This window comes from Sinocyclocheilus rhinocerous, unplaced genomic scaffold (assembly GCF_001515625.1).
Source record: "Sinocyclocheilus rhinocerous isolate Xijiao unplaced genomic scaffold, SAMN03320098_v1.1 scaffold1583, whole genome shotgun sequence".
Taxonomy (NCBI): domain Eukaryota; kingdom Metazoa; phylum Chordata; class Actinopteri; order Cypriniformes; family Cyprinidae; genus Sinocyclocheilus; species Sinocyclocheilus rhinocerous.
This window is the reverse complement of record NW_015640052.1, coordinates 107120-119456: the sequence shown is the minus strand read 5'-3', so window position 1 is coordinate 119456 and position 12337 is coordinate 107120. Positions and strand designations below refer to the sequence as shown.

General features: G+C 37.2%; 1 protein-coding gene across 2 annotated transcripts in view; it reads left to right on the top strand.

Moving 5' to 3' along the window:
* The window catches only part of osbpl9 (oxysterol binding protein-like 9), a 34241-nt gene that overhangs the window by 7205 nt on the left and 14699 nt on the right, over positions 1-12337 (top strand). The window contains exons 4-11 of one of the 2 annotated variants that reach the window (XM_016568402.1): positions 2002-2075; positions 6751-6846; positions 6964-7011; positions 8014-8043; positions 8141-8191; positions 8719-8757; positions 11059-11158; positions 11358-11459. In XM_016568402.1, the coding sequence (XP_016423888.1) occupies positions 2002-2075; positions 6751-6846; positions 6964-7011; positions 8014-8043; positions 8141-8191; positions 8719-8757; positions 11059-11158; positions 11358-11459 (540 nt within the window). Of the gene's footprint in view, positions 1-2001; positions 2076-2692; positions 3363-6750; positions 6847-6963; positions 7012-8013; positions 8044-8140; positions 8192-8718; positions 8758-11058; positions 11159-11357; positions 11460-12337 lie in introns of those variants that run through there. The other variant, XM_016568404.1, reaches the window with a different exon arrangement.

The window sequence follows — 12337 nt, the reverse complement described above, 5'->3', positions numbered from 1 at the left end:
AGAAATGTCTTTCACGTTCATTAGGTTTAAAAGGACTTTGTGTAAATGATGAGAAGATTTGTTGAGATCTGAAGTTTCTCTCTTTCTCTTGCATACTGCTGGGGTGTCGTTAGAAGGGCACATTGCATAAGGTGCCCTCATTCCACGCTGAAGTCCGCCATTGCTCTCCAGAGACACACTCCACCTTTCTTTCAGTATATAGGGTAGAGATGGGGAGGAGTGCAAAATAGGTAGTAAAATAAGTTAGCGCTCACGCATTTGCTCAAAGAACATTCAATTCAAGTAGACAGCAATTTAAGTGTCCATTTCTTTTATGGTATTTGCATTACATTGTTTATAATTTAAGTTATATTATTAAATATATTATAAATATATAAATTATTGCTGTTAGTATTAATAATAATATTAAAAAACAATAATGATAATATTTTGTATTTCATATTGTACTCAGGGTTTTGCTGTTGCTGTAGTCTTTTGGTCAATGTTAGCTTGTCCTCGTTGCCAAATAACGGACAAGTTTAGTGTTTTGTAATCAACGCTACTACCTCACCTAGTGAAATCTCATTGGCTAGCGAGTGGAGGTAGCCTGGCATCATGCGTCATGTGATCTCTGCTCCGGTACCAGTAGCGCAGGGAGGGGCCATGTTTGTTTTGGACGGTGACTCTCACACGGATCTGGGACATTGATTTCAAGCATGTTCCATAGATGTGGGATGGCTTTGGTGGTCCTGTGCGAACGCTGACGCTTGTGTATTTTATTAGCAGGTAAAGAGAATTACAAGTTCTTTTCTTGAAGATATTAAACCATTTGTATTTTTGATATTTCTTCTGGTTAACGTGTATTGATTATTAACCTATTCCGTGTATGTGTAGCGCTACCACATCTCAAGGTTGTTCTGTCATCTATAAGGTCGCCTGTTCAGCTGTATTTGAATTTGTTACAGAAATGGTGGTTGTATGTGTCAGACCTTCTTTGTGCTTCTGAAAGCTTTTAGATTTTTTGTCAGCTATATGTTATGTCTGGAGTGCTTTTTCTCATCTGTTCCCTGAGGGAATGATTAAATATATGACTAATGGCTATTAGTGAGAGAGAGAGAGATTTAGGCTAATATCTGTCTATACACTTTTTATCTCATCAAATCAAGCCTTAGAGGTTTGATTCGCCCCTTGTTGTGAACTACATATAGTAATGATGATTTACCTCATGTCATTTGATGCTTTATGATTTTCTTTTTTCTGTGGAGCACAAAAAGAGATGTTTTGAGGAATGTTCATGCTGCTCTTTTTACATACAATAAAAGTGGATGGTGAACAGTGGCTGTAAAAAAAGAGCACCATTTTCTGATGTCATGATAGCTTTGTTTGAAAAACAGGCCAAATTGAAGTCATTATTTACTGAAAACCATCTCCTTCACTGAAGCTCACAAATCTTATTCTTGCGTGAGTGTCAGGTTTGATTGTGTGTAAACATGAACGAGAAAGTTCAATGGAATGAATAAAATTGTGTTTTGAACAACATGACAGAATTGTATTTTACATCAACTATCCCTTTAGGGTACATACATTTGTTGATCTGACTGTTAGAAACTCCTACTTGTACTCTATGCTGTAAGCTTTGTAATTTTATGCTTGATATATAGATCTTTTGAAGCACAGAGGCTGTGTTTTTAGTCACACCTTGGCTTTTCTGAAATTTCATCCCTCATTTCTACAAGAAACTTCGTCATGAGTGTTATTTACCATTCGTATTTACACAAGGGCAGAGGCTTTCATTTGTGTGTGTTCCTGTTTAACTTAAGCCACAACCCTGTCTTGTCTTCGTGAAACTCTGCCTGTTTTCATTAAGGAAAACCGGATAGGACAACTGAGCTGTAGTTGCCACTGTCACCTTTACAGTTGCACGGCAGGGTCATTCTCCACTCTCCATTTCACATGCCGTGTGTTTGCAGTCCGCCTGCTTATTACTAATGGATGTGTTTTTGGATGTTTCCCTCCCCCCAGCCCGTGACACAGATGAGCGGGAGAAGTGGATTCATGCCTTAGAGGGGACGATTCTTCGCCACACCCTTCAGCGGGTAAGAGCCACATCAATGCCACATGTACCACATTTATGATCTCAGAGAGGTGAAAAATAAAAATAAAATATCCTTAAAGACCTCATGATTTTATGCTGTACTCTATATGCTCTACTCTTAAAATGTATAAAGCAAAAGTTATGTATTTATATATATATATATATATATATATACTGTATATAATTATTATTATTAATTATTTTTATTTTATTTTATTTTTTTAAAGTATTTCTTTTGCCAACTACCAATTACTTGAGAACTAAGTGGCTAGATTTTTTTCTTTTTGTCTTTTAATTTTTTGTCCATGGTGTAATGCATTGAGTTGCTCAAGATTGTAGTGTAAAGTTATTTATTTATTTATTTATTAAGGACCCTTTAATATGTCTTTCTGTTTCATTGGGAAATACCTCAACAAAAGAAAACTGCACTTGTCAAACCTTTTCAAATATTTTGTGATAGCAAAGTCAGTTTAAGAAATGTTCTTTTCCTAAAATAGGGTAATGTGTCTTCCCATTGTCTGTCATTAGGAAAGCATAATGTGTTTTTAATTATAGAGTTTGTGTAAGATTAGCTTTTTTTAATGATCTGAAAACTACAAAAAAAAGGCCTGAAGAGGAGCTCTGAGGATATTGAATGCATTAAACATGCCCGCCGCCTGCTCCATACCAAAGGAGGAAACCAGGACAGGCTAAGAAAAGCATGCAGCTTTATAGTTTTTCCCCCCCCATTTTGTAAATAATTGTATAAATTTTTTAGGCTTACTTTCTTCCCCCTGTATTCTTTCCCTCATCCTATCCTCTCAAAGATCTCTCTGTTCCTTCTCTACCTTAGCTCTGTGTCTTTAAAAAGCAAAAAAAACTGCTGACTGGTAACTGCATGTACCTACATGCAGAGTGTGCGCAGCTATCCGGTCACATGATCTCCAACAGCCAATCACAGCTTTGCTTATTCAGCCAGCCCCTCCTGTGCAGCAGATGACAGATCCAATCACATTACTGTATTTTGTTTCCTACAATCTGTAAAGCTTATGCTACTTTTTCTTCTTTTTTTCGCTTATGCTACTTTTTCTTCTTCTTTTTTTCTTTTGAGGAAGTCTACTCTTTCTGGTTAAGAGTGGTTTATAAAACGGCTCTGAATCAGCCGGCAAGCCAATAGGTATTTGTTCACCTTATTCGCCCCTCCTTTAGAGGGGAGCTTACAGGAAAGGGTGTGCGAACTAATACTGAAAGTGTTTCTGTGAGTGTGGGTCAGATTTGTGGAGGCATGTCTTGCAGTGGCAAGAACCGAGTGAGTATCTTTGTTTTGTTGGGATTTACTGATGCATTAAATCATGCTGTGTGTGTGTGAGTGTGGACAGGTAGGGGTGGGTGTGTGAGTGTGTGTTGACGAAGGTAGGAAAGCATTTGCTTGTGCAAATAGAGAGGGCATGGGTCACACTTGAATGCATAGTTACTTTTCTACTAACTTGAGATTTGCAATCTCAGCCACATTATGTGTGTACGGTCTGTGCTGACATGAAACAGCACATGACTTAGAGTCAGACTTGTGTGTTTGCCTTTCAAATGTGTCACTGGTGGGTTTGTCTCCTAAAAAGACACAACGATAGCCTATACACCCCAGGTGGCTTAGTTGATTCACGCTGAAATATTCCCTGCAGTTGTTAGATGTTCAGATTTTCTGCTATGAGTCAGACTGAAAGAGTGAGTCAATGGGAACAGCTTCCTGTCTGGACAATCTGTGTGTTCAGGTGTGTGTTAACAGCTACCATGTAGCTCTCTCAGCGTGCCACAGCTTTCCTCTGCCAGGCACAGGATAATATAATTATCTAATGATTTCTTGGGGGTATTTTGGCAATTTGTTCATGCTCAGGGCTGCTGGGAGGTGAGGTGTTTATGGTGCCTGTAGGATATGACCAGGCATACTTAACTAGAGAATTGTGGGTCAATTCCTAGGGAATATGCATTTCAGTAAAAGTGCATGCCATATATATTAACATAATATTAGCAGTTAAATCACAAATCTGTTTGTCCCTTAACCAGAAATTGTCCCTTATATTATGTTTATGTATTATGATTTTTGATTTGTACGAAATACTAGTTACCTATGATGTTTTTCTGGAGATTGTGTGGCATATTTCATTTGTTAACATATTTCAATTATATGCATATACATATTTCAAGTCAGTTTCTGAACTACCCTCTGAGGTTATTTATGTGCTTTTTGGGGGGTATTTAAGAAATGTTCCACCCTTATTCTGTTTAAAATAGAATGAATAAAATAAAGAATAGTTACAATACTGTTTGTACATTCACAGTTCTTGGGAAAAAAAAGAGTTAAAAAGTAAAATGTTAAAAATGGTTTCAAATATATATATATATATAAATCCACCATAACGTTCATACCTAGATTTTTAACATAATACATTGTTAAATATATTTTGGATAAATGTTTTGGTCACATAGAAGAGCAGAGGTTGCATAACTGTTAGGATGCTAGTTTGCCAGAAACATACTTCACTATTAACAAAGGTACGTAAAAGCAATGCTTGGCATGAATGCTTGGCAAGGTAAGCAGTCTGTTGAACATACTTTACCTGCGTTCTTGCATTATTGTTATGCTAACACAAACCCTTAACTCATGGGGACGATATAAAAATAACTTCCATTTATTTTGATGTGCTGTTATTCATGTAGCTATTAGCTAGCTAGCTGTAACTATGCCAACAGTTTAGAAGTATATGATTTTGTATTCACTAAACTATTGCTCTGACCATCTGCCTGATATAATGGCTCTTGTGGCAATGCTTAAAAGAATGTAACGTACATTTGCAAATTGTGTTATGAGTTGTCACAGTGTTTCAGGCTTTCATTCCAGCTGTTAATTAATCCTGCCCTCATTACTTAGGGAGTTCGTTTTAGCAGGAACGTGTGCTAAAGGACGTGACGTGTGGCATTTGTGCCGTGCATTTAACCCATCCAAGTGCACACACACAGCAGTGAACACACACACACACACACACCCGGAGCAGTGGGCAGCCAATGCTGTGGTGCCCGGGGAGCAGTTGGGGGTTCGGTGCTTTGCTCAAGGGTTTTTACCTCAGTCGTGGTATTGAAGGTATTGTCAGATACAGTCAGGTATTGACCTGAGATTTGAACCCGCGACCTTCGGGTTACAAGTCCGACTCTCTATCCATTAGGCTACGACTGCCCCTTAAAAGCGCTCCTATTAGATGTCAGAAGTACAAATAACCTGCAGATTAGTACAATCAAGCCATGCCTTTAGAGTGGAACTTGAACTTTAGTTTAATTTTAAAAGCAGCAAAACTCTCATTAAATCTTTTATTGTGCGTCTACATGCATGCGTTCACAGTCAACTCAATGAATCAAATGGTTTCATGCTGATGTTCCACTTAACCTTTGATTCCTGAGTGGATTTGCTCTGCTCCTGCAGACTTTGACCTATTTTTATAATGTTTACAGTTTTGACCGACAGTCAGCTGTCCATGGCTTTTCTTCACTTTCCCATGCAGTTCAGTTCCGACAATCTCCACCTTTCATGAGGTCCGACAAGATCCAAAACTCGCGACAGTGACCCCCCAGACCAAGGAGTACCTCTTTTATAACGGCTGCTGCCAACATTGCCTGTGCTATCTAAACTTCACTCCTCAAAACCATGTGGGCTAGCCGCTATTAGCTTTAGTATTTATTCTATTTATTCTGACTAACTTAAGGTTGTATTTGTGGTTATGCTACATATAAAAGAAGGAATTGTGGTTTGCCTTTCCTAAGGTTACAGTAATAATATTTTAACGTCTTGTTCTAGTTATAAGGAAGCTGTTTTAAGGTTTTAGTGAGAATTCGCTTGTGTAATTCCCTGAATTTGTGTGTGTTATGAGTTTAGGGAAGACATCACACCTATAGGAGAAGTGTCATAACATAAAGCATGTGCTGTAAAAAGTAGTTATTAGTTTATGTATGCTAGATAAAATGAGCATACATTCTGTTGACAGTTTGTTTATTTATTAAACTTTTTCTTATCTATTTATTTAAAAATGTACCCTATTTTTTAAATGTCTAATTTAGTACTTTGGGTAAGTAAAACTGAAATGAATCCATGAAAATTGTTGGTTAATTGTATGTTATCATGATCAACATTAAAGTCCAGGTCTGCATATATCAGTCATGACAAGTCTGTTGATCATTTTAAACAACTGAAGTATTTTTTTGTTTCCCTTTTTTCAACCTAGAATTGTTTGACTCCGTTACATAGAAAGGCTCAGAAATATTATCACACAAGATAATGATCAGCTGGCCTCATGTCCTAGAAACAAACACTATTCGTTGCCGTGTTTGATGTGCATTGGATTACTTTTTTTCGTGGTTTTTTTTTGCTTTGTAGATTTCTAGTATCAGTAACTATCAATAACCAATCACAGCCTGTACTCTTTATTTTACAGTTCAGTTCAGTGTCAGTCCCTCTCATGGTCTGATCTCTGTTTATGCCTGTTGTCTAATTGTGTAATTCAGTTAAAGCTGTTAGAGAGAAATGTGAACAGGCAGGGGGCAGTTCTGCTCAGTTCCTCTCGAAAGCAGAACGTGACTGAGCTTAGGACACCATGGAAGCTTTTATGCGCTGTAGAAGGACTGAAACTGATCCCTCTCACTTTCACTTGCAGGAGGCAGAAACAGGATTCGTTCCCAGCGTTCAGGACTTCGACAAGAAGCTAGCTGAAGCTGATGCGTATTTGCAAATTTTGATCGACCAGTTAAAAGTAAGGCTTTTTTTTATCATAAGACCTCATCGTGACTCAAAAGTGCCTTGTGTTTTGAGTTGACATCATTTTTCTCATACATTGCTGTCTAATTCCTGCTCTTGTTGCATCCTATAGCTCTTCGATGAAAAGATTAAAGACTGCAAGGAAGATGAGTCGCGCAGAGTAAGACATAATCATTTTTATTTGTCATCAGAGGTGCGTTGTCTATCAGAGGCTTCCTGCCAGGCACAGTATATGACCGAGACAGTCCACTTGTATTACAATAACTGTGAGTAACAGGAACGCCCAATATGGCATCTCTATTGAAGGACATCCCACCTTCCATATCAAAGCCAGAGTAAAGTCATGTCTGATCAAAATGTAGAGCATTATTATATCATCTTGTTTTAGCTGGCAAGCTAAACTGTTACTTGTTAACTGTAAACGCAAAGAAAGGTAAATTTGCCCATTTTCAGGCAATATATTATGAAGTTTAAAAGACATTAATATATTTTCATGATTAAGAGTAAATGGTAACACTTTACAATAAGGTGTCATTTGTTAACATTGGTTAATGTATTAACTAACATGAATGAACAATGAACAATACATTTATTACACTATTTATTCATCTTCGTTAATGTTAGTTAATAAAAATTCACCCATTCATTGTTCATGTTAGTTCACATTGCATTAACTAATGTTAACAAACACAACTTGTGATTTTAATAATGCATTAGTCAATACTGAAATTAACTAAGATTAATAAATGCTATAGAAGTGTTGTTCATTCTTAGTTCATATTAACTACTTTAGTTAACTAACTTTAACGAACCTTATAGTAAAGTGTTACCGAATAAATAAATCAAGTTATTTGCAATCATTTCTAATGAGGCACTAAATGCAAATCACTCAGTCAGTAACTCAGTCATAAAATGAAAATGTATATGTATATTGTAATTGTTCAAATGCAGAGAAATTCTGAAGATACTTGCCAAATTTGAAGCCAAGATTTTACCGAGAGTCACATTTTAAGCCTATTTTAGGGGATGAAACGCATGAGACTGTCATTAGGTCTCAGGCTTTCGTTTCTGCTTTTTTAGGTTTTGTAAAGGTGTATCTTTGTTTTTAATCCAAGAGCATTTCACAATTGTAACTGAAACTTCTTCATTGTCCTTTTCGCAGAAAATCGAGAACCTGAAGGACACGACTTGTGTAAGATCGTCTGCACCTTCACCCTCTTAATGCATTTTGGATCTAATTTTGGTAGTGGAATGCATTTTCATTTCTTGTTTTTTTTTTCTTTTTTTAGAGTATGGTAGAGTCCATCAAACACTGTATCGTACTACTACAGATTGCCAAGGTAAGACGCTTGTCTCTCAAGCTCAGAATGTGTATGCACCTGTGTTTTGTCTTCCCACTATGTTAATATTTATGTGTCTTGTGCAACCCAACCTGTAATTTTCCATAACCCTGTTAAATGTTTATTTTGGCCAGCTTGTGAACAATTCAGCAGGGACCATGTTAATGGTTTGGAGAGGTGATTCTCCTACATTAAGGCCATGTTTACACAGCAGCAGGATATGATTGTCAAGCTTGATTTACAGTGCTAAGTATGATTATGCTCACATTGACCTGTTTATCAAAAAACATTGTATCAAACTCCTGTAAGTTTTACTATGAATGTGGACCTGTTAGTAAATACGGTTGACAATCTCAAACACTGACTGTGTGAACATAGCCTGAGAGATTGAGTCGGTTAAAATACCTTGAGTGACCATTGTTATTGCTTTAAATTAAAGCAGAGACCATTTGCATTTTTTTTTGCTTACTCCCAACTGTGGAGTTGCCTTATTTCTCAATTTGTGTTTTCTTTTTTAAAATTTGAAGGATCAAAGTAACGAACAGCAACACGCAAACGGACTGATAGTAAGTCTTGACATTCCTTAGCAATGAACTAGTCTAAATCAAACGGTGCTACTGTTCTCTCTTCCACAGAAATCACATTTTCACTTCAGTAAAACTGAACCGAGATGTGCATGACCTTGATTGGAGGGCTCTGCCCACCACGTCTACATCTCTCTCTTTTTTTCTCTGCTTTCATTCTTTCTTACACTGCCTGTCGGGTAATTCTGGGCCTGTCCTTTCCTGTGGTCATGATTTGCAACAAATTTAAACCTCAATAGTTCTTTCCGACATTGTGATTGAACCAAACTGCTTCAACCCTGCAAACATAAGACACGCATACGTGCACGCAGCATAATCATCGATTTTCCGTTGTCATACATGCTATTGAACCATGTAGGACAAATGGATACAGATCTATTACGACCTACCCAGAGGCTCTCATTGGGTCAATAACCGTCAAGGCTAGTGCTGAAGTGACGTAATCATCAACTGTGTTTAATACTTCCACAGACTGGTTTAGTTTGAGTTGAATATGGCTAAAAAAGCCAAATCTAAAATTTGTATATAATGTTTTATGCACATTATAGCAGATTTTTGAAAATGCAAGCAGTATTTAAGGACTTTAACCAAATGTTGTGTTCTTCTGTTTTTGGAGTCTGAGTGTCTTCCTTCTGAAGCTGTGATGGCCATCTTTTTTCCACTGACCTGAGTGTCTCTGCCTCTTGATTTAATCTCATTCTAGTGTTTATGTATTCACTGCAGAGCTCTAATTGCTCCAATTGGCTTTTAATTAAGAACGGCTGCCTCTGTTGTGGTACAACGAAACAGATTATTCAGAACAACAAGTTCTTTTGCAGAAAAGCCCCTCCAAACTCACTCCACTCACTCCCCCCCTGCATGCCCTTTTTCCCCCTTGTGTGTTTTCAGGTAAAGTTACCTCACTGCTGTGTCCTGTGACGTCAGTGTTTCTCTGTGCATGCTGGGTAGAGATTATTTATCTCTCTGCCTTGCCTATTTATTGTATGATACACGTGCTGATCTTGTCGTCATAATAGCCTTGTGTCTGAGTCTGTGCCGACTGACAGATGCTTGGTGTTTGGTTACCATAAGGCAGAGATTGACTCAGTGATTTTTGCATATTGAGGAGATTCAGTGTGACGGACACGGGCCACAGCTGTGAGGTTGCTCATTTGGACACAGTGTATTATAAAACACTGAATCTGATTCACTGATATACATACTTCAAATCTTTCTCTTAATTATCAAAGCATCATTGACTATTTCTGTGTCTCTGTGTGAAAAGAATGTGGACACGTAAAATGGTTAAAGACAACACAAGTGGTAATGCATGTAACTTGCATAACATGACTTGCTATTAACATATGACATCAATTTAATGCAGCCTTACTGAATAAAACTAGTCTTACTAGTAGTGTTAATTTCATGTTGTCTTTAACCATAAATAACAATGTTTTACTATTTCATGAAGGAAATCAGAGCATTGAAGAGTCAACTGGAGAAATTGGTGTTTTTTAAATATATCTTTTATGTCTGAATATTTCACTTACAATAGTGCTGTCAAACGATTAATCGCGATTAATCGCATCCAAAATAAAAGTTTTTGTTTACATAATGTATGTGTGTGTACTGTGTATATTTATTATGTATAAATAAATACACACACATTCATGTATATATTTAAGAAAAATATGTTGTTTATATATTAAATACATTTATATATGATATAAATTATATGAATATAAATATATACATGTAAATATATTCAAAATATATGCTGTATGTGTGTGTGTGTATTTATACATAATACATATACACAACACACACACATATATTATGTAAACAAAAACTTTTATTTTGGATGCGATTAATTGTTTGACAGCACTAACTTACAAATGGATATTTTAATTTTTTCAGCACCTTAAAGGGATAGTTCAGCATTTACTTCATTTACTCTCCCTTGTGTTGTTCAAAATCAGTGTGGAACACAGAAGGAAAAAGTGTATCCAGGCCACTCTAAAATGAAAGTTTATTATACTTTCAAAGACTGACCAATAGAAGTAAAAAGTCATACGGGTTTAGAACAACATTAGTGTAAGTAAATGATGCCCGAATTTTCATAATTGGGTGAGCCATCCCTCAGTTCAGTTCTAGTAACTGAATATCACAAGTCCTTGTTTCCCCTGAGGATTCCTGTGATAGTTGGGTTGGGCATTGAGACTGAAATCTCCTATGAGAGAGTGTATTTATAACGTGTTTGCCTGTGAGAGCTGTGTTATGTATCATGTCTGTGGTTCTCTGCAGAGCACCATAAACCCAGTGGATGGGGTATTCCAGCCTACCCCTCTCAACACCTCTGTAGTCAGTGCCAGTGCCATGCCAACGCATACCACTCTACCCACAGGTGAGCTGTCTATCTCTTTCTCCGTTTTATTCCTTAATAATGTTGTGTGTATATATATATTTATATATTTATGCTTATTTTGAAGGCTTCTTGGCATTTGTAGTTTGGATTTGGAAACTCAAAGATTAGATTTGGTTTGCAAATTTTGTGTGCATTTATAAGGGCCAAGGGCATATGAAGGGTGTGTGTTCATCTGTAGATGGAGCTCCGGTGTGTAAAACGGAACAGAGGCCTTCTTCTTTACCCGTGGGCCCTGTTACGGTGATGGGCAGCCTTCAGACCCCGACTCCCAACAGCACAGGTACAAACCAGCAATGAGACAGCCATCAAAGTAAACACTTTTAATCTTATTTCAATGTGTGTGTGTGTGTGTGTGTGTGTGTATGTGTATGTATGTATGTATGTATGTATATTAGGGCTGCCCCCTAATAGTTGACTGATCGTTAGTCGACCAGAAGTCGCAGAAAAAAAAAATCCACATTGGCAAAGTCACGCAGATTGTTAACGGCTGATCTATGGTAATACAGTACATCCGGCAGGACATCCAAACGCTCGCCTATCAATCATCCACCACAAATATGGCTTATCATTTGACCATTACAGGCCGCTCAATCTAATGTTAACCTAGAGAAATGTGCGCTATATTCAAGTGTCTGTGTGGAAGCTGAACATTAGCGCTCACTGCAGGACAGATGGAGGCGCCGGTGTGCTCACTTGCTATTAAAATAGGCTACTCCGGAATTTTTGGTCATACAGATAAGAGTAATACATCTTTCAAATCTGTAAAGACTCTGTTTATTTATGTGCACTCACAATAACAACAAAAAACAACAAACTTTTGTAAAATAATGAAAGCAAACAGGATGCGCTTTCTGCCATCTCGGTCTGTGAACTCGAGCGCGAAACTCCGTGTATATCTTTGCCTTACAGACATTAAAATATATCTATAGAGAGTAAAATGTCTACTTTCAAATGAACCAATTCAAATGGAAAACAAATATTCTCAGATTATGTAATCCGTGTGAAACATGCACACAGGCGCATCACTACTGCGGAGATGACGAGTCGGTGTCGACGAGTTCATCTCTTAAACCAAAACAAAGAAAGCACTTTATCAGTGAATTATTAAAATGTTAATGCAGCCTCCTTACTGTTTTTCCCTGACACATTCATAATCAT